General features: G+C 39.4%; 1 protein-coding gene across 3 annotated transcripts in view; it reads left to right on the top strand.

The window, feature by feature from the left end:
* Positions 1-1167: 1167 nt before the first annotated feature.
* Positions 1168-23315, top strand: part of CDK8 (cyclin dependent kinase 8) — a 75524-nt gene continuing 53376 nt past the window's right edge. For all 3 annotated transcript variants that reach the window (XM_057366705.1, XM_057366704.1, XM_057366703.1), the window contains exon 1: positions 1168-1517. In XM_057366705.1, coding sequence (XP_057222688.1) covers positions 1390-1517 — 128 coding nt within the window. In that variant the 5' untranslated portion in view covers positions 1168-1389. The remainder of the gene's footprint in view (positions 1518-23315) is intronic.

The following is a 23315-nucleotide window of genomic DNA, read 5'->3' as shown; positions in this document are numbered from 1 at the left end:
AATGAAGTCTTCTGCTGAAGCCAAAAAGATTATTAAGTAAAAGAATGAAAGTTGTTGGTTCTATTCTTTAACTGTTGTTATCTATGGTTTGGATTTGTTCTATTTGATCTGTCGAGTAGTGCTGAGAACTGGAAGAGGGGCGCGCTTAAACATTGGACCAAAAAAAGTAAGGGGATGAGTGGGGCGGGAGTAGGAAAGAAGGCAGTTGGGATAGAATGTAAGTTCCTAAGTACCCATCCAGTGGGAAAAGGGACAGGGACCACCCCAGCCGCAAAAGCATATAAAAGTGAGTATAAAACTTTGGTGTGGGTGTTTGTTCGGCTCTCGGACAGAGAGACACACACATCTGACTCAGGTGACTTTTTACAATAAACAGCTTATTTTGCTTCAACGACTTTGTCCCCCCTTAATTGTACTAAAAGTTAATTTCTATCACCAATGACATGACCGGAGGGAATGGCCTGACAGTGTGTTGGGGGGTTTAGGCTGTGTATCACAAAGATTCTCCATCCATAGGGTGGTGGGCACTGGAACAGGCTCTTCAGAGAAGTGGTCACAGCACCAGCCTGACAGAGTTCAAGAAGTGTTTGAACAACGCTCCCAGGCACACGGTGTGTCTCTCAGGCATGGTGCTATGCAGGGCCAGGAGCTGGACTAGATGAACTTGATGGATCCCTTCCAACTCAAAATATTCTGTGACTATGATTTTGTACGTGTTTACAGTCGTGGAATTGTCTTAATTACAACGATGCTAACAGATCTAAGAGCAGCACGGACCAACCGCGTCTGCCCTCGCCAGCCTGGATCGAGCAGGGGACCGGAATATTCACCGTAACCAAGGCCCTGCGATGGGACTGTGCGCGGGTCACCGCGGCTGCTGACGGCGCGCCCTGTGCCCCCTGTGCCCTGCCCACGGACTACAGCTCCCGGCATGCAGCGCGGCCCGGCCGCCGTCCCTCCGCCTGTACTACACCTCCCGGCGTGCGGCTGCGCCGCAAGGCACGTCGGGACGGGCCGTTCCACGTGGTGCTGTGCCCGCGGCTGGGGAGGGGCCCGCGGTTTGCGACGTCCGTTTGCGGCAGCGCGCGCGGGCGCGGCCCCGAGAGCCTGCCCGGGGAGCGGCGGCGGTGCCGCGGCTGGCGCGGGGCGAAGGGAGGGAGGGAGCGCCGTGGGTTGGGGCTTGGAGCGAAGGGAGCAGCCCCGCTGCTGGATGTTCCGCGGGGCGGCGCGGGGGCCTCCTCCTCCTCCTCCTCCTCCTCCTCCTCCTCCTCCTTCTTCTTCTCCTCCTCCTCCTCCTGCTGCTGCTGCTGCTGCCGCCGCCCGGTGTGTGCGGCGGGGCGGGGCGCGGCTGCCGGGGGCGGCGGCGGCGGGTCGCGGCGGGCGCCCAAGATGGACTATGACTTCAAGGTGAAGCTGACCGGGGAGCGCGAGCGGGTGGAGGATCTCTTCGAGTACGAGGGCTGCAAGGTGGGCAGGGGCACCTACGGGCACGTCTACAAAGCCAAGCGCAAGGACGGGTGAGTGAGCGAGCGGCGCGGCTCCCCACGGGACTCCCGGCCCGTCCGCGCCCTCCTTCCCCTGCCGCCTCCTGCCCCACAGGCTCGTGTGCCCCCCTACTCCCCAAGTTAATGCCGCCCTTTCTCCGGCCCTGCCTTATCCGCGCCCTGGGAGCCCCGCGTTATCCCGGCCGGCCGGCGCCTGCTTCCCCATGGGTCACTCGGAGCGGCCCCAGCCCCTCCGCGCAGTGCCGGAGTCGTGTTTCGGTACGGGTGGGCTTGGAGGAACCAATTTCGTGCCTGACGAAAACACTTCCTTTAATGGATTCTCGTTGGGAGTAAATGAGTGGCCTCTTACACTGTTCAGCCTGACCATCGGCTTCATAGAACATTTTTTTTTTTGTTGTTTGCTGTGGGTTTTTTAACAATGCCTTTTTTTATGTGACTTATTACTCGTAGTCACCATTTTGGGTCGTCTTGCCGGCTGCTTCAGAAGCCAAAGTCTTGCTCGTGCTTTTGGGGCTTTAGAATGTTTTAAACCATCTTTTGTGTGTGACCAGTTCTCGGTGTAGACCTGAGTAAATGGATTTCTTGGCATAACCGTTTTAAAGAAAGAGCTAGCAAACTGTCATTTAGGTTTTCCTCGTCCGTGACATGGCATCACTTGCTGAGCAGCGGAACAATAGGAAGTAGGGAGCAGGAGAAACAGGGGAGACACGGGTTGTTCCTGTAGCAGGTCCTAAATTTTAAATTACGTCTAATTTTTCTGCTAAAGTCTCAGCGCAGTGGTGCTCTTTATGCTGTCATTCAAATAAGGCGTGTTTTAAAAGTCTGGGTATTATTTTTGCATGGAATAAATCAACTTTTAAAGCAGGCAGTGGTCAGTCATGGTCAAAATACGATCTGGTTATGTTTACATAAGCTGTTGATTCTAGAAGGAAATGCTCTGGCTGATACCTAGAGAACAGTTGTAATGGAACTGGTCGCACCTTGTCTAGTCTGTATCTTAAACATACTGATATTAATTGCAGCACATTTATTTCAGCCTGAATTTTGTTTAATGATATGAGTTAGGTAACTACTCTTTTGGGCAACTTTTATATTTGGATCCTTCCAACTGTTCATAGGAAAAAAAATGTTATCTTGCCTGAATTCTTTCTATTCTGTGAGAGCAAGAGGAAGAAAACAGTTGTGAGTGTGATAAGCTATTGCCTCAATTCTCCTTCTATGCAGGTACCAATGCTGCTGATAGAGCCAGCCCTGGTTTCTGTGCCATACAGAGATCTGTAATATGAAAAATAGATCGAGGTACTGAAAGATATGGCCACATTTCTAATGTTCCTGTCAGGCTCTTTGCAGCTGTTCAGCATGTTGGGCTGCATTAGTGTGTAGGGAATTTAGCATATCGTACTGCTGAAGCATATACTCAGATGTAGTTTTGATAAATCATCCGTCTGGTTCATGTTGTTAGGGAGAGAATGTTTAAAATTGATGGTGGTAGTGCCATTTTGAGAAATTTCAGGAAAAAATGGAATTGTTTGCATCAAAAATGAATGGTTACTTAAAGGTTTTACAGTAGGGTGTATATGATTTTAAATTCTCACTCTTGTTGGTAGGTGGGGAAATCAAGGTTTGGTATCAGATTAAGTTTGGGTGGGGGGAAGGTAAATAGTGTATATTGCCTCCTTTTTTCTTTGCTTTATTGCTCATTAAGTGCCTTGTTTCCCATCCCTTTCCATAACACTTTGCATTTGCCTTTCTGATTTCTGAAAACTTTTTCTTTTAAATATGCTGTGTAATAACCCTTGGACAGTCACTAAAATATATAAAATAGAAACACCCAAAGATGCTTTTGTAGCTTGTATTATATTTGTGCATATGTGGCCTTAAATTATGAGGGTGGATTTGGGATTGAAGTTGAAGATTTCACTTCTTTCCATTTATCCAAAGGGTGTCAATTAAATCGAAGAAGTAAATATGTAATAATAGGTGGTTTTCCTGAAACTGTGGTAATAGAAGAGTTGAGTCTTGTGGTGAGGAGTACCTGCAACAGAGTTCAGTATTTGTATATTACTGTATGCATATATTGAAAAAATGTTCTTGCATCATTTTAGTATTCCCCACATGGTAAGTAGTGATGGATCAATAACCCATTTTTAGTTGTTTCTTGTATCTGTACAGCAAAGACCTTCTTTTTTATATTTCCCTTTAGCTTGCAAGCATTCTTTAAACTTTGTTACATGTTTCTAGTTCATACTTTAAATAGCACAAATCTTTTAAGATATACATGGTAACTTTTAGAGTACTTTGAAGAGAGGGCTGCAGGACTGCAAATATTTTGTTAATAGTATTGGTTCAGCTTTTTCTTAAATGACATCTCCTCCTGACTATATAGAAGGATCACAAACAATATTAAATTTTAGTGATTCAGTTTGTTCTCTCGGTGATAAAATTCAGTTCAAAACTGCTAGGAGCAGTGTCTGTAGTACAACTGCAGTCTTCACCTCCTTTTTTTTTTTTTTTTTTTTTTTTTTTTTTTTTTTTTTTTGCTGTTTTTAAAGCTGCTTCTGAGGTGCAGTAAGGCAATTGAAAACCGGATAGCAACTGTGTATCCTAGTTCTAGAAAGCTGATTGCATCGTTGGAACTACCCAGGAATGTTTTGGAGGATAGTCTTTCAGGAATTTTGATGGGATAAGAATACTTGTAATAGATCTCCTGTAGTGTGTGCACTAGTGACCAGATGACAGTGTAACCAGGGTTTCATGCCTTGCTCCAAGAAAAAAGCCAGTCCAGCCCTGCAGTGCCCTTTGCCACAAAGTGAGGCTTGGGGTCTCTTCTGGTCTGTCTTAGAGGATCAGTAGGTACAGCTCCGTGGAGGTTTCTCACATATTAGCTGCCAAACTTGACCCAACTGAACCCCAAATCAGCTAAATAACAATGTCAGGCATCATAATTGAGCTCAATCTGGTGCACTGCCTGCAGCCAGAATGGTATCCTCTCGTCTTTATTTTAATCCCTTTTATTTTAAGTTTGTGGTCTATCTATGTGGTTGAATCTTCCTGGCTTTCTATTGAATGGTGGTGTCTTTTTCATCAGTGCAGCCATAAGTGCCCACCTGCAGTGGGCTCTTAAACCTTCTTAGAACAAAGTCTGTGACTTGATGGGACTTATTTTTATAGCAGAAAGGTGTACAAGATGGTCTTTGACCCTAATGGCAGACACTGGGAAGGGAACACAGGCATCACATGTTGAGCATCATCTTCAGATAAACAACTGTTGCTCATCTTCAGCGTTGGTAGGATAGGTTTGTTTTTTTTTTTTTTGTCCAGAAAATGTCAGTTATTTCCTGCATAAAAGCTGTTTTGCATGCCTTTTGAGTACTCCATCAGGAATGCTGCTCAACCCAGATATTAAACCAACCTATTTGACTTATGCTGGACCTGGAAAATATGCCAGCGGTTTTTGTTTGGTGAACTAACATGCAGATTTATTGTTTTTTACTTTTTTTTTTCTCATTTTCAAAGCTCACTAGGAGCCAAGTGCCAGGTATGGGCAGACTGAGGTGGCAGTACAGTGGGGGCTCTTGTGCAAGCCTGGCTGCCCAGCTTATGCAGCACACCAGGTACATCCCCTTCTGGGACTGCCACTTAAGTGCTGAGCGTGTGCCCAGGTTTAATGGGATTGGTCTTTCAATGCGTTCTTTGCTCTCCTCTCCCTTTTTATGATACAGCTACAGTCAGAAATCAGAGAGAGAAGCCTATTCTGTGGAGGAAGGCTGACTGTTTCAGTGGCAAATTGGAGTGTTTCCAAATAATCATTTTTCCTGTTTATCGGATGTGGTTTGGATGAGAATAAGAAACTATTGAATGTCCCTGTTAGGCAGTATCTAACTTTTTAATTACAACAGCAAAAATATTATATAATTGAAGGTCTTGAGCTATAGAAATGTCCCTTGGTACTTTATTGAAAGCTTTTCCTAATCTCTTGAAGAGAGACTTGAGTGGTGAGACTGTTGGTGGGAGACCAACACTAAGCATACTAGTGCTTTCCTAGTTGTTGTCGGAAACTGTGAGGAATTATATTGGTCCCAAACACAAGTGGAAGTGGATATTTTTTGGTTTTGTAATTTTAGCTCTTACAGTTCTGTATTGGAATTATTGCTGTAGATAGGGAAACAGATTGTTTAATTTGAACCTACTGACACATTGTAATTGGCATTATGAAAATACATATTGTATGCTTCAAACAATCAAATCTAATCTACTTTCTTTTCCTTGAGGGTCTGTAAGTTATTGGGTTGCTTAATTTCTAATATGGCATGTCATAGTTTCTACTTATCAATTAAAAGGATATTGCAAGAATTTTGATTCTCTCTCAAAAACTCTTGTATAAAGAGAAACTGAAGGGATGAGGATTCTTTATCTTGAAAAATACCAAAGACAAAACTGTTTAAGTTGGATAAAATAATGAATGTATTGGGTAATGTGCAAGATTCTTGTGCTCTTCTTGTTTCACTGCATTTGAAGATGGATGACCTGGAGTGTTTTTGGAAAACATAAGAAAGATATTTTAATGCAGTATAGATAAACTGTATTACCTGTTGTCAAAGGGGAAAGACAAGAACATAGTGTCTGTTCTGTAATGTTATCGAAAACAAGTCACTTCTGACTGTTGTGACATGTTCTAACTGTTGTAACTTAGAAATTGAGCTGCTCGAATAGTAGATCAGGCCAAGCCCTGCAATGCATGCAGAAGAGCCTGCTTTTGTTTACTTCAGGAATTCTGAGTTTTAGTGGTTGTTTTTGTTTTTGTTTGTTTTTTTTTTTTTAACACTAAACTACTTTCTGGCCCTTCATTAGGTAGTTAGCAGATTACTTCCAGTTTGTCTGTGTTTGTAAGTAAGTATTGAGTTACATCAGATAAGTAATCACTTATTTCGTCAAGGTCTGTATCAAATTAATTCTTAGTGAGAAGGTACATTGAATTTGGGAGTTCCACAAGTAGAGGTAATGGGTCAGAATTTTACTTGGCAAGGAGTGAAACAATGGGACTGGACTGGGAGCTTCTTAGTTCTGTATCGAGCCTTTACAGGATTTAAACCGTCAAGGTCATGCTATTTGTTTTCACTATAAATTTCCAAACAGCTCTTGTCTTCTCTCGATTTAATAGACATAAGGGTGGTGATTTTGTTGTTGTTTTTGGCTCAATGTTTGTGTGTTGATTTCAACTGTTTTGACCTGAAGCAGTTGGTGGTGATTGCAGGCAGGTGGTGAGAGCTGCAGAGCCGGCATGCAAGCCTTTGGCTTCTGACTCCTGTCAACAATGGTGTGGAATTTCTAAACGCCACAGACTTTATTTTTGTATGTAATATGTGGTATTATCTTCTTAAAATATATGCCCTGAATCTCTTTTGGATCCTTCACCATAGTAGTTACAAAGTTCCTAATTAAACTATATCTACATAATGAGTTAGGCATGCCATATTGCATGAAGTCTTGTGCTCTTACATTTTTCTGGTCAACCACTCTTTTTACTGTCTTCCATCTTCTTCCTTCCCTTCTCACCCAGTTACATGGCTCCAGGCTTTGTAGGTTTTTAAGGTCACACAGTTGAGCGAGTCTTGCTGTGGCCTTTGAACTTTATTTGGTGTGATCTTTTGTTATCTTGTCACAGATGTGTTGATTTATTTTCATGCCCTGCAGCAAAGGTGAGTTAGTGTTTCATTCCTACCTGAAGCCTATGACGAGTGCAGAGAAGAGGCTGTGAAACTAGTATTGCAAAACAAAGAAAAACACCAAGGGTCTCCATGTAGTTTGATTCTGGATTTATAAATTACAATAATGTGTGTAAATAATGGGAGCTTGTACTGCTGTATGCAATTTCCCATGAGAGAATAGGGGATAGTTTTTGAGGGTGCTGATTATACAGAAGGTACATGTTGTTAGAGAAAACTGCGTTTGGCCAAATGAGAGTGAGGTAATATGGTCACTCTAGATCTTGGGTATTCTTTGATTTTTCTGTTTTAAAAGTATTTTCAGAGGTTTTCTTTTTTTTATTGTTAAAAATAACCAACCACAGGACAATGGCAATGTAATTTATTGCCACTGGAATCTGAAGAGCTGTAATTTGCAGACTACTGTAGCAGAAGCTGAAAAAAATCTTGGTTCTTACAAATAGACTTTTAGTCTGGCTGAAATTTGAAAACTGCAGACGAAACCTAATGAAGGTAGAGCAGCTTGGATTTCTGTATGGCATGGTTGTACTCCCAACAGTATGCACAACCAACATGCCAGCATGCACTTGACAAGACCTTCAAATTACAGCCCAGATGTGTCCATGTTGTCATTAAAAGGTGATTATTGTGCCACTGTATCAAGGTGGTTGTAAAAATCTGGCTCTTTATTAAGCTTTACTGACTTAAAAGCCTTTCATTGGTGAATGTGAAATATTCTTAGAAGCACATGATTCTGAATAGACAGTTAACACTGAGATGCCTCTGTCTTTCACCAGAATAGTTTTCAGTGTACAAGTATCAGGACAGTGAAAAGTGGTGAAAATGAATTGCTAAGGTCTGGGTAGCAGCACCTTTTAACAAAATACTGTTTTGTTTTGGTTATTTTTTTTGTTCACCCATCAGCTGTCTTTGAAGCCGAAGTCTTTCTACTATGGATCCTTATCCTTGTGGAGTTGTGATTATGTGGCTTGGAGACTGGTTGGCTGTGTTTAGATGACCTGAGGATGTGAGGCAGTGCACAGGCAGCAGCAGCGCAAAGGTGTGGACTGTGTCTTCCCATCTCTGCTATGATTAATACTGTTATGTGCAGCTCTGGTTCCAGAAGGGTGTAGTTATCTTTCACTTTCTTTTATTTAGATTTAAATATAAAATTAGTTCAGTGAGAAGAGGAAGGCAGGATCATGTTGGTCCTAACAACTGGTAACCAGAATCTTTTGGTTTTTTAGCAGAAATGATTAGCTTCAACCCCAAAAGGAGACACCTTACCTGTCTCAAAGAATGTCCTTGGTTCTGTGCTGGTCAAGAGTGCTATCTTTGGTCTGTACCGTTTGCTTGGTGTGCTGGCTTTTTTTGTCTTATAATAAAATGTTTGCCATGTCTATATTTTTGCCATACAGCCTGTTTTTGAAGGTTGCTTCTGGCTCTTAGTTCCAAAGGATAAGCCTTTCATTTTGAAGTGTGGTATTAGTCTGAATTTTCTGTAAGCGTTTGTGATAGGAGTGATAGGTAGACTTCTCTGGCTTCCTTTCATGGCTGCCTTGGAAGCAGCAAAAATATTATAATTGTTTGTTGCAATGGTGCTGTTATTATAGAGTACTGCTGATTAGGGGTGGCTGAAATGAGGATCATAAATAATTTCATGGTCTGGTAGTGTCATCTTCTTGGGAAGTATAAAAAGAACCATTAAATTTTTTTAATTTATAGTGTCTTTAGTTACAGACAGGCAATTGGAGTTTCCAGAATAGTTCTTTTTCCTCTAGACTGCAACATACGTAAGAAGAGTCCCTATTTATCATAGAATAGTTTAGATTAGCATGTGTTTGGGGTACACTGAAAAAATGCATTGTGAAAGGAGGTGAACCTGGAGCTCTTTATTAGAAGGTGAAAGAAGGGGTGGAAATGGTAGGGAGGGTGTGCAGGGTTCAGGAGCTCAGAGTTTGGATATCATATATCTGCATGGGAAAGTATCTTCTTGTACATCTAGATTAGGTGTGGACTGTGACAGTGTTGTGTTAGCAAATGGACTGAAGACGGGAAGAAACATTGAATTGCAATTTTCCTGGGTCTGATCAGTGACTGCTGTGAAGTAGAATTGGGTTTTTGTCTCAGAGGATGAGTAGGGTGGGAGAGGTGAATCAGGGTTCTGGGATCTCCTGGGTCAGGATGACAGATCTTGCAGCTCTTGTTTCCCAATACTGACTGTTGAGAGTCTGAATAGAAACTATGAAAACAAACCACTAGACTTGACCTAGAAGGAGCCCCTTACATTTGACATCTGAAATCAGGAATAAAATGGTAGAATTAAGGAAGGATCTAATTTTGTATTTTGGTGCATTTCAGGAAAAGTACTTTGAAAACAAAAGTTCAGGTAGATAAGCAAGTGATAAGTACTCAGTGGGCAGGTAGTTGGCAATGCAGTAACATTTCTTCAGTCAACAAGTTGAAAGCAGATCTTGAGAAAGTGTTTCCTCATATCTGATAATGATTTTTTCTGCTTTTTAACCAAAAAACCCAGAGGGTTGGTATCTTCTTTGCATTTAGGGATGAGTGTGATGAGGTTTTAAAACCTTTCATGCTTGTGCAGGACCTTGACTGGCCTTTGCAAATTCTGAAAGAATAGCACATAGCAGATGAACATCCAGATGTATTTCCTAACCTTTTTTTGCTGATTTTAAGCAAATCTTAAAATGGTGGCCTTCGAATTTGATAATAGTTCTGTGGAAAATACAGCTTTCAAGTATTTCTCCAAAATCATCAGGACATCTTAACTGTAAGAAAAAGAATTACTGATTTTATAGCTACACATACTAATAATCTCTGTGTTTCTAAAACTTTCAACACCCCAAAGAATTCTGTATCTGTACAGAGTCCCTTCATTAAGACACGTGAGGTGCTAGCTGCTTTTGAGATACTGGAAAATAGGTGATTGACTTGCAGCGTTGTTGTCTTAAATTCACACAGGGTGTGCTAGTTCTGGTTACAACTTTTACCTTGCACAGTAGAAATGTGATGGCATTTATGAAACCTGATTTATTTGTTCTCCTTTTCAAGGGTATTTGTTTTATTGTGGAATTATCCACTGACTAAATGCAAGTGGAGATTGGAAGTATACTTGCAGCTAGGGTTGTCTCCTGAGATGAGGTAAGTAATGCATTGTGCAGAGGTAGTAATGTGCATGTCTTGTGCCAGTCTGCTGCCAAGAATCTTGGATTTGTTCAGCTCAAATTATATGAGGTTAAAATATTTTGTTTTCTGGACATTTGTCAGGCTAAGACGAACTGCCAGATCTTAAACATTTCAAATATGACAGAAGGCCTGTGCTTAAGGGAAACATTCATAATTCTCATTTTGAGTCTCAGTAGAAATATGAAGATTATGTTTAATCACTATTGTAACTGGCTCTCTTTCTTTGATGCTTGTTTAAAATATCAACAAAGCCATCAGTTTTGTAATACTGTGAAATAGTTCTAGATTGTGACAATGTAGGTGATGATAATCAGTTCATCCTCCTCTCTTAGTTTAGGTCTTAGAATTGTTCTTTAAAGTTTTGTATAGCTAAAATATATCTAAGCTTGTTCAAGTAAAGTAATGAAGCTGTGGCAGGAACATCAAGATCCTTAACTTTGCTGCGAATAAAGGGCTTGCTTTTTTTCTGGTAACCTTCCACTGTAAAGCAGTCTTGAGTTTAGAGTAGGGAAGCCTGTGTTGTGAATGGATGGGAATACAGTTTCAGTTTCAGGCTTCATCCCACCAGTGCTGTACCTCTCATGCTCCTCTCCCCCCGCCGTCCTCCATCTTTTCTTTGTGAGCTTGGCAAGTAATGCTGCGTGTTACTGCTACGTGCAGGCTGATAACCATTCAGGAGGGTTTTGTGTTCTGGCTGGCTAGCCTGCTGTTTTCTCTTGTCTCCTCCAAGGCTCAACAAATGGTTTCTGAGACCTTGTCAAGCCCCATAATAGCACATTGGGATTACAGCCGTAGCTTTATTCATAGTTACAATTTTTTGTTAGGCTATTTGTGAATGAGTTACTGACTTCTGTGTATTGAGGCTTCTCTTTTGAAATATAGCTGCTTGAATTTGGAAAATCACTAGATGATCTTTGAGGTCCCTTCCAACCCAAACCATTCAATGATGCTATGAATAAATATATTGAATTTTGTACAGAGGCATATGAAGTCCTTAGTATCTTATATAGGAAAGAAGCTGGTAGACTCTTTTTAATATTCTGCCTGTATTTTTAAACATGGAATTCTACTGATGCTGCCCTATTGCATGTTTTTTTTGTATGCCCTAATGAAAGACTGACTTAATCATAGGAATATTGGGATGCCGAAGTCCTTGTAAAATTATATGAAACTCAAGCAAAATGATGCTGTTCTTCAGACAACAGTTTCTATTCAACTATGTCTTACCTACCTTGAGTGTTAAGTGGTAGTATGGTAAAGCATATTGTGCAGTCGGTTTAGAATTTGCAGGAAAAGAACTATAAGGATTAAAGCTGCAGATGCTTTTTAAAGGACAAAATGTTCAAGAGAACATAATGATTTTCTCAACTACAGATGCTAGCCTAAACATCGAAAATTAAAATTGCCCTTAAAAAAATGCATGTTTTGTGAACAGGCAAGAACACAACTAAAAGTCACTGAAACAATCTGCCTGTTTTTCTGGGAAAGCTCTGCTGTGTGCTTGTAACACCTTGCATACAAGATGTTGACATTTGAATAAAGGACACTTGAGAGTTGCTCTAAAAATGAAGACTCAATTCATTACTGTCTGTATGAATAATAAGTGCAGCTGAGAACTTGAAATACAAAAGGATCTGAATTGCAGCAAACCCTTGATTCCACTTTGTTTCTGGTCAAGATGTGTTTTCTGTGGGAGGCATAGCCTTACCCTGTAGTGGGGAGCCCTAACTACAGTGTACTTCCAATTACAGCTTGCATTCAGGTACTGAATAATCCCACAACAAAGCCTTAGAAAGTCAGGTTACAGCAGCTGTGTTTTCTCACAGAACTTCTGTGCAAGGTATGGAGCTTAATAAAAGCATCTGGAGCAAGCTTTATCTGGGGGCTCTTGAAGACAGCAAGGCAGCAAATGTGTCCCTGAGTGTAATTTGAATCTTACCTAACTTTTGTACTTGAACAACTTGGCTTTCAAAATCTCTCATTTTTTTGGGGTGAACATCAATCCTATTTAAGCAGGTTTGAACAAAACAACCCCTCACAAATAAATGTGCTAACAGTGCCATTCACTGTTATGTTAGTTCTGTTTTATAAAAGCTCAACTGGAAGCTTATGTGACTGCCAGATGAGTGTCAGATACCAAAGGACTCAAAAAAAGACTAGCTATTGCAACACAGACAGCTCTATGGGCACAACGTAAGGGTGGGGAAGAATATCATTAGGATTGCATTTAAAACTGCCTGACTTGTTTGCCGGTGCTGTGTTGGATCAGCGAGGCTACAAAGCAGAAAAAACAACAACATACAGCTCATTGGCCTCATTTAAGTTAGGTGGGTGCTTTCTGGCAGGGAGTAATGCCAAGACAAGTTCATGGTAGCGAGTAGTTACTTAGTGAAACAGGTAGTCAGGGTATGCACAGAGGGAGAATCAACTTGGGACTTGGTCTGCAGTAGGGTGAAAGAATGGATTCAAACGGGGGGCTGTCTGTGACAAACGTGGTTTGTTCTTTGCTCCTGAGGGATGCTGAATCTATCCAAGGTTAAAAAAAAACCTGCTGGAAGTACCACTTCAGATAAAAAAGAAAATATGTGGGATGGTGATGGGGGAAGATGGCCTCTCTAAGCTAAAAGACCCAAGAAGATGAAATGTTGCAAGCTGCCTGGGAATAGTTTTTGAAGCTTTGCCGAGCTCTCAGTGAGTGAGGGTGAGTAGGTACTCTAAACCCATCAATTATAAAAGTGTGATGTGCTGAAATAGCAGAATAAAGGAAGCCCTTGGGAGTGAGGGTATGTCCTTTGAAAAATTAAGTCTTCTGTGAAGGATGAATAAAGGAATAGAAGCTAAGTGAATGTAGACATTATGAAAGAACTTAAAGGATTGGCGGTGAAGACAGTGATTGAGGGCCTGTCTCAAACTTCAGTGTTCCTGAAGTGAAGAGCAGTCAGTTGTCAAGATGACATGTCTTTGCCCATAGGAGGGAGCAAATTTCTAACCAGAAAGTATAACCCTCTGCTTTATATATGGAAGACTGGAAAGGGGGAGTGGTGAGATAAGTTTTTAAAAGTACTTTTTGGAAGAGTGAAAACTGCTAACTGGTAAGGTGAAACAAAAGCAGAGATGGTGGATGCATGCTAGGTGCTGAGATGAAGTGAAAACAGCCTTACAGAACACATTCAGCACTTCGTAAGTCTATTAAAACCTATCAGTAGAGTTAATATACAGGCTAAGACAATGCAGTTGATGTAATCTAACTATATTTCCAAAAGGTATTCTGTCAGATTTCCTAACAGAGACTAAAGCTTAACTTAGAGATGGTTCTTCTCTGGATGGAGAGGTTAAGAGGTGTGAAATAATGTGAGAGGTCATTAGTGATATCTCTCAGGAATCTGTGCTGCTCAGAAGTTTTGTTTGGAAATCACTTGTTACAAATAGTTAGGGAGAAGCTTTGCTGATGAGTTTTACTTGGAATAATGAAGGCAAGGACTGATGGTAAGGACTTTACCCTCAGTATCACAAAGTATTCCAATAACACATTGTATTTGTTTTGGAGCAATTTGGGAAAATGACTTTCTTTACTTACACATAAGTTTACTATTATTTAAGAAAATAACTGTGGAGTTTATAATGACACTTTTGTGAAAGTGGCAGTTCAATGCAAGCAATTGCTAAAAAGCACAGAGAATCACAGAACTTACTAGCAATGGTGTTGAGCACAAAACACAATGCCATTGTTGCTGTAAGTCTTATTTTCAGTATTGTAGGTGCTTCTAATTCCTTTGTCACAAATAGGATATAGTAGATCTAAGGAGGACAAACAGCAGTACTCAGCAATGTGGAGCAGTGTGTGTAAAAACTTCAATCATTCCCATGGACAAGGACTCTAATGTCTGTGAGAGCAAAGGACAGGCACTTTCTAAAATCCTGAATGTTATGGAGAAGATAAGAAACTGTTGTTCAGTGACTGGATACATTTCTGAAAAAATATCTATTAAGAGCAAATAAAAAAGAAAATACAATCTATGAATTTGTATCTCCTGCAGTAGTAAATTTGTGACTGTTAGGCAAAATTGTGACTTTAAAGACTTATGGAAGTTTTCTTTAAGCAACAAATACATTGTTTCTTCTCAACCAAATGTCATAAATTTGACCACTGAAGAAACTTCTGGTTTCTGAAGTGGTACAAATWTTGAGGTGGCTTAAGAGCAATCTGTGAAGAGAAGAAAAGTGCAGATGAAATACAGCAATTTTTTCCTTTAGAGATCATTTGTATAGGCGCTTCTTGTTTTGCTTCCCATAAAAGTGTTGGTAAGACTGCTGTGACCTTTAATAAAGCACTGTGGAGCCTTGAGCCAGAGTACCGGTCGGCTGCCCATCAACTCATAGGAGTGATCTTCATAATTATGTGGGTTTAAAACTTAGGTTTTAGGCGGGCTGTCAAATTACAGTTTTATGTGTTAAGAGAGGGAAAGATAATCAAATCCCAGGGATTCTCTCCTCTGTGGAAATTTTGTGATGGAGTTAGTTGCAGGGCTAGGGGCAAGATTGGCTTTCTTTGGGGTCAGTTTTTTTTATTTTTTTTTTCTGTGTTTTGAATTATGGACAGCCATTCTCCCTAATGGTTTTACCACCAATAGAAAGCAGGGTGTGAAGTGAGTAGTATCTTGCTTTTTCTCCTCTATCTCCATCCCTCCTCTCTACTCACTCCTTTGTTGTTTTCTGCTCTTACCACATATTTTTATTAATACTGGTTTTGGTACTCATCATACCCTGCTGTAAACTGACAGAATGAATTAGCTCATGTTAGTTAACTTACTTAACGTTAGTTAACTTCTTTTCTAGAAGTAGGTAACTCTTAGGAAAAAGCAGGAGGTGAATCATGTCATGGAGTATGGCACAGATCAGAGCTGGCATAAAGGGAGGGGATTTTTTTTGCTGGGAGCAGCAAGGCAGAGATGTTGAGAGAAGACTTTCCTTTTCACAGCAGCAAATTCTTAGATCAGAAGAACCACATGTACAGTGCTTCATTGAACTTACTTGGTTGCTTTGAACTTCTTGCCAAACTACATGTTGTGGCAAAAGTTATTAATTTAAAAAAAAATCTGGGAACAAAAAGAAAAAAGTGAATCAGTAATTGCCATTCACCACATCAGCCGTCTCAGAAGGCCTAGTGATTATTGGCTTGCTGTTGATGGTTTTTCCTCCAGCTTTGGAAATTGCCTTTTCTTTATCCACTAAAAGCTGTGATTACTGGAGGATTTATTTTGAAGTAGAAAATATTCTGAGCATAAGCCTTGCTATCTGATGAAAATAATGATGCTGTTCTGGCCCAGTGATCTTGCCATGTCCTTCTAAGTACTTTGGGAATGGAAAAAATATTGATGCCTTAGCTAGACCTTTAATGAATTCAGTTGTGTTAGTGCATTTCCCCCAGAATAATTTGTTTATATTAACATTTTGGTGAGTAATAAGGGGTTTTATTATCATACGACATCTTGTAAAATTAGATCCTAATCCTAAACTAGTTTCAGTCACAAATTGTGCACCTTATATGCTCCTATCCTTTTGTTAAGGTTTTCCTTTTTTTTTTAACAGTATCTAAAAATTGCATATTAAAGTGTTAACAAAATTCAGTCATTCTGAAGGATTACTTTTCTTTCAGGCTAGACTATATGGGGGGAGAGGGGTGCAGCAGGTGGCTAATAGCAACAATAAAGAGCACAGACTATTTTTTTTCCCTTCTTCTGAATATGCTGCCTTTTGCCTCTGTTTTTCTGTGTATCATGAGCATATCTTTAAAAAGGGGAAAAGAAAACCCAACCCTTACCATGCAAATTTATTGAAATGTTGCCTTAGAGATAAGTCTAATTTTTTTTTCTTCTGCTAGATTGTTTAATGTTTACATTTAAAGTATGATTCTTCTGTTAGGCCTTAAGTTAAATTTTAATTCACCAAGAACTTCTTGACAAACTTGCAAGATATTCACTGCCTAGCATTAAGGTGTATGTTTTTGTTACATCTCTGAAAGAAAATAAAAGAAAGGAGAGAACAGCAGGGTAATGAAAAAGAAATATGAAATTTCTGTCAATTTTTTTGAATTTTGCATTGTGCAGGTTTTGCAGGGGTGCTGTACTGTTTGGAGGCTCTGTCATCTCTATCTGATTTTAGACAGTTGATTACTACTTTTCTTTTTAAACACGCCTCTGTGCATTTTTATTCTTTTTTTTAGTGTATGTCACAATTGAAATTGGAGGAGTAAATAACGTTTATTTCTGTACAAGTAGGAAAGCAGTGTGAAATCTTGCCTTTGGGAGTGAGCACTATGGAAAGAGTGTGTGGCACTGTAAGGAGGTTCCTGATGCTGGCATCTGTGTTAGAACAGGATGAAGGTTCAGCTTTTAGTGGCAAGGACAAATATGTAAGAAGTCACACTACTTCATGAACTGAATTTACTCTGATGTATAGATTAACTGATTCACTACTCATCTACAGTGCCAGTTGACTTTACTCCCTTCTCTTCCTGGCAAGAGATGTTTCTTTATTCTCACGTTCTCTTTGCAGGTAACTTTGCAGAGGAGACTAGTAAACTACTTTGTTCAGCTGAAATCATTAACCAAATAGTTCAGATGTACAGATTTTCTGACTGGGTTGTATTTTTCATAATCCTTTCTCATATATTAATATATAAGAGGCTTTCATGACAGAATCTGGGATTTTATCTCATTTTTGGCAGATTTCTTCCTTGAAAGGAGCAAGCTAGAATTTATGATGGGATAAACTTTAAGCTGGTTGTAAATACATTTAAATACTCTGGGCTTGAATAAATCTGAACTTTTAAACATCATCATGCTTTGGTTGTGTAGCACACAGTTTATAGTAGAGAAGATAATGTTAACCTATTTCCTGTAGGTTTAATGCATGTTACAGAATTGTGGCATTTTTCAAAATGTTTTTAAGTTCAGTCAAATAGAGAAGCAGTAATTTTATCTAATGTTTATATTCTGACTTTGCTTCATCCAACTTATTTTAGCCAGTTTAACTGAATTGTGCTCACAAAACAAAACTTGTGAGTGACTCTTGTGAAATTAAATATTTGTAGAATAAATAAATTTTTGGAAATCTGAGTTTATAATATGCTTAGAGCATCAGTAAAAGTAAAATAACTTTCAAGTCCTTCTAAAACAGCTGTAAGAGAAGAGCATAATTTTAGTTTATATTGTTTCCATGTTTTGAAAAAATGTGATTTTAGCTGTGGTGAATTTTTCCAGATAATCTCACTTCATCTTACACGTGGACAGGAACTGCTGTACTTCTGCTATGTCTATGTTTTGCCTTTAGATAACTCTGGTGCTCATCTGACCACTCAGAAGGCCACTTCGACTTATTAATGGGACAGAAAGTGTACGGGAAAAATCTGGAAATACCTTTCTGAATAAGCTCAGAACAAGCCCTGAACAAGCTTCTCTCCATCAGAAAATGAGTGCCTGGGCTCTAGTGCGAAAGACAGGAGTGTGTGTGTGTGAGTATGGGTGAGTGTGTGTGAGTGCTGGTGTGTGTGTGTGTGAAGATGGGGTTGTTTGAGCAGGAACCCATTAACTCAAAGCAAGCCATTGGGCAAAACTTCATTGGTATTTTTCAGTCCTTTTTATCAACATAATTGGAAGACATTTTAATGTATGAAACCCAACAGGTTTTTTGTGAAAAGGAAATTACAAGAATATTAAGTGGTTATCATTGCATCACTGTTAGCTCAGCCTTTTTCAGGAGGAAATTTTTTAAGATTTTGTTCTTTATTTTAGGTTTGCCTCAAGGTAGAGGGTCAGTGATGAAACTTACTGTGTTTGTTACTTAGTTCAACAAAAGTTTTGAACTGAATGTGTTTCTGGGAAGTCAGGTGCTTATAGTGCAATTTCTCAGCCATTGTTCCAAGTAGTTAGTATCCATTCTTTTCCTATATAGTTTATTTTCTGCTGATGCACATAATTTTTCCTGTTTGACTGTTACCCTCTATTCTCACAGAACTGTTACATTTCATTGTGCAGTTATACCTGGTCAGCATTGTACATTGAAATGTATGCAATGATAATCACTGGGTTCCATATATTTAAAAGTTTTTGCAATTTGAAACTTTTTTTCAGCCATTGTGACAATAACCCTTAGTAAATTTAAATCTTACTGCATTCTTCAGTTATAAAGGCTGCTTATGTGCTTGTTGAGGTTTAACCTCAGCAGCCCAGCCCCGCACAGCCATTTGCCATCCAGGCTCTCTAATTTGGCTCTGTGTGTAGGTTGAGATCCTGTCACAAGCTTTGCTAAGGTCAAGGTAACATCCAGTCCTTTTTCAGTGTCCATAGAACTATTCCGCTCATTGCATGGGACACTCAGGTTGATGAGACACAGCTCATACTAGCAAAAAGCCTTACTAGTCATTCCCAATCATTTATTATCCTTTATGGGCCTGAAAATAGCTTCCCAGGAGGATTTTCTACATAACCTTTTCATGGATTGAGTTTAGGCTGGTTGGCCTATAATATCACTGAGCCTTTTTGCCCTTCTCAGAGTGTCTCGATATTTGCCCTTTCCTAATCATCAGGAATCTGCTGGTGAGCACCATGACCTTTTGCAGATGGCAGAGCGGCTTTGCAATGACATTTGCCAGCGCTGTTAAGCACTCTTGAATACAGCCCACCTGGTCGTATCGACTTGGGTGTGTCCAGTTTTGTTGACATCGTCCCTTATGTGATTTTCCTCTGCTTCCTTTAATCACGTCTGTGCTGCTAGCATTGGGAATGTGTAGTTGTGGAAGTGTACTGTGATGTGAAAACCAGTGCCAAGAAGGCACTGAGAACCTCAGCTTCTTGAGTCCTCTGTCCCTTGGTTCTCCAACACACTTATTTTCTGGCTTTGTAGCTAATGGGTACAAAATACAAAATAAATAAAACTCCTGGTATAAATAACTTAGTCTGGCAAGATTATTTGGTGCCATGAATGTGGTATTAGAAGAGGAAACGTAATTCTATTCTCGCAAGGCATTTGGATGGGTACTGGGTCTGCCCTCATGTTGCTGTGCTTTCTAAAATTACATGACCTTTTGGTGTATGTTTAAATGTTTGCGGTGATTACAGCATGCGCCTTTATTATAAATGTATTAAATCTTTCAGCTGCAAAAACTGCATTTGTGTATTCATACGCTCACCAAGAACTGAATTACTACTTTACGTAGATATCATTGGATCTCTTATATGACTAGGGTGATTTTCATTTATTTAAAAACAAAACTGAAAAATACCACTGCTGTGACTTGGGAGAAGAGGCAGGGGATTATGCCACAGAATGAAAATGCCAAGTCTCCGAAATGTTACAGTTTGCTGTTGTGTTTGATTTTCATAATTCAACATATAGAAATAAAGAAAAAAAAAACAACCCACCCTACGCATGTTTTATTGGTAGGCTTATCTTTTCATTATCAGTTTTTTTTTATTTTTTGGAGAATAAGGCATAAACGGGTAAGAGATTTCTTAGAGTTTCTGTAGATGAGACGCTGCATTTACAGTTCCCTTTGGTAGTTGAAAACTACAGAGCCTATCTCCCTCAAATGTTTACCTGCAGTCAGATTTTACGTTTCCTTCTTTATAGACAAAACTATTTCTACATTGTGACCAGTTAGTTTTGAATTTGAGATTAACTGTAGTGTAAATTTAGAATGATCATCACTGATTTGAAAGCTTTTGTAATTTATTCTGCCATATTTATTACTCAGATGAATTTTGAACTGTTCTAATGATCCAAATAAAATATATATTGTAGTGTTGTGTCAATAAATTTCTACAAAATTTATGGTATGTGAGATGAAATGACAGAACTATTTAGACAGAACTATCTGCCTTTTATGTAATATGCCTCCTTTCTTTGACTTAGGTGGAGATTTTTTTTTCCCCAGAGGCTGAATATTTCTTATGATTCCGTTGTACTTCCAAATGCAGTAGAACATAAAAAACTACAATGTTTAGAAGCTGCATTATAATAAAAACTTGAAACTCTTAAAGATGCCAATTTTTTGTTGTAGTTTATTCGAGCTGTAAGAGCAACACCTTTTATACTTTTTTTATGGTAATTTAATAGTTATTTGTCATTAAAGTCTGTTGGAAGTGGTGCTGTAGGTAACCATTTTTTCAAGTTTATGCCTCTGATGTTAGTGTTATCCCTCTGAGGATTTTCCACAAGGTTACATAATTTGCTCGTGACTACAGTAAACACTTGCTGTTGCCATCAGCAGTGTACAAAGTGAGTTTTCTTACTCTTGTTGCTCTCATGCTGCATGTTACTACTGGGGAGTACCACAGTATTGAAGATACCAGCCTACCTAAGTGCAGGAAAGTAAGAATAATACTGTGAAAATAAGTTGGCAGATTGACCAGCCTTTCTAAGCATGCTGATAGGTGGAGGAGCTGCTGAAATTACTTAATGTTTAATTCCAGGCAGCAGAGAAAGAGAACAGATTTTCCCAACATGAACTCTCTGTTAGAAGGAGGAAATGTAGTTGAATTAAGTCTTACTGTGCCCTCAAAATGCAGCTTGCTAAGTGGCCCATTTTGTTAATCACAGTTGGCTGTGGAAGATATTTATATACAGGGCCCTTTTCCCTTTATTTATTTTTTCTTTTTATTTATGGCCTTTTTTCTGTTTTGTTTTTGAATGTTTCTTTATCTTCAAACATCCCTTTTACTTCAGAGAAGGAAATTGCCCAAAATCATGGGGAAGCCTTGGGCTGCATTATTATTCTAAACAGACTATTGGCATAATAGTTTCTTAAGTTTTGTAAAATAAGCTTGGTCATTGTGCTTGGACTCCTGTAAACTCTTACCACTCCCTTTAAAAAGTATACCCCCAGTTCCCTTGGCTCCCAAAGAATTACACTAGGCTTTGCAATGAAAATGTCACTTGGCTCAAAGGTAAAAGTAATATGTTCCTACTTCTGTAAATAGGAAAGGTGGTGCTTTGATGTAATAGGGTAACTGTGGCCTTTTAGCAGCCTCAGAGTGTACAACAGATGTTAGAAGTGGGTTAGGAATTGGTTTATTACTTTGTATCCCAACTGTGCCAGTGCAATTCAGAGAATTTAAATCTTTGAAGTCTTTGATAATTTTTTTCCATATTCTGGATGAAGTGTAGTGTGGTGCTAAAAAATGTGATTTATCCCCAAACTTAATTTATTTTCCTTCTTTTTACCATGCTTATATTTCTTCTAGACTGCTTGGGTAGGTGGAAGACCCAGCAGAGGCTACTCGGTCTGGGGTGCCACATGCACCACTTGAGCAGAGTGAAGGAGGGAACAGTTAATTCTCTACAACCCTGAGTCACTCTAAGGACAGAGCAAGATTGGACATTGAAGCTCTGGATTTCAGCTCTTGAAATGGTCTTTAATGTGAGAAGATTAATTTTCAGAGACTTCATCCATTGCTTCGAGGAGACCAAATACTGTGTTCTTTAAGCCATCCTATCAAATTTCAACATTAAAGCCCTGATTGTGAAAGAGTTAACATACACAGCTGAAAAAATGTTCTTCCAGTTTTGTTCTAGGAAACAACTAAGGGGTTTTTTGCCTAAAAATTTCTGGAGAAGGTCTGCCATCTGGTATAGAAAATTTTAGTCCAGACTTAATTTGGAAAAAATTTGACAAATTAAAAATAGTTGTATCATCTTAATTGTATGGCAGGCTGCATTGTAGACAGTGCCACCAGAAATGCTTGTAAAATCGCCAGTTACATGGTAGTACTTCATTATACTGACCTGTCCTTCAAATACCTTGAAATCTAAGCAGATAAGCAACAGGGCAATGAGAATAACCTTTAGTCTGACCCATTTTGTTCCTTATTTTGTCAGTGGTAACGCATGTAACAGTAGCAGCTGTGTGGTAGTACTTCTCTTGAGATGGAGATCTTTCCTAACACCTCAAAACTAAGTAGGTGAGCACACAGGGCAATGAGAATAACCTCTAGTCCAGTTCATTCTGCTTTATATTCCTGTCCAGTAATAGCTGGATAGCTAGCCATTGATCGCTAAGGCAGCTAGAAGGTAAAGCCATTTGTAGCTGAAAAATTATCCCTCTTTTTCTATCAGCAGCATTGGAAATCTTTGTGCTGGAAAGCAGGTTGGGATTATGTTCAGAAGCTGCTCATGGAGTTGTCCCTTATCCACTATGGATTTGTGTAATTTGATCTTAAAATCAAATTGCCAAAGATCATCAAAAGATCAAGTTGTGTAATTTGATCTTAAATCTGTTTATGTTTTTGATCCCTGTAATATTCTCACATTGTGAGTTGCACAGTTCAGTTATGGGCTTAGTATCATAATGGGTTCTTGGTTTGGGGCTTCATGCAACTTGTTTTCATCTAAGGTGTGTAGAAGTGTGTACTCTGGGGGATTGTGTAACACCTTGTTTCAGCCACATAAGAGTTTGTGCTCAGCATTGGTCTCTTTTTCTTCAAGAATGGCAAGTTTTAGGGTTTTATTACATGGAAACTTCTTAATGCCTTATATCATTGCATTCCCTATTCTTTTTTTCACTATTTTTCTTGTGTCAAATGCTGTATATTTTCTTGTCTTTTATCTTGCTGCGTCCATGTAATTGCCCCCTTACTGAAATCTTCTCTTGGCCGCTAGCTGTTTGTTCTTTCTTCTCATTATCTGTGTTCAGATTTTGTCCATTAATTTCCCACTTTTTTCTTTCTTCTCTAGGTGGTGATGAATAGGGAAAAGAGTGTTTTGGGTAGCAAAAAGCAATTCAAAGATTTGCAAATGGTGAGAGCTGGAAGAAACAAGTGCATTTGTTCCCAGTCCTTAACTAACATCTAATTTTATTTGCCTTAAGGATGTTTGAATTGCTTTTTTTTTTTTTTTTTTT

This window comes from Malurus melanocephalus, unplaced genomic scaffold (genome assembly GCF_030028575.1).
Source record: "Malurus melanocephalus ecotype Western Australia unplaced genomic scaffold, MMel_1.1 scaffold_70, whole genome shotgun sequence".
NCBI classification, from domain to species: Eukaryota; Metazoa; Chordata; class Aves; order Passeriformes; family Maluridae; genus Malurus; species Malurus melanocephalus.
This window is presented reverse-complemented; position numbering and strand designations above follow the sequence as displayed.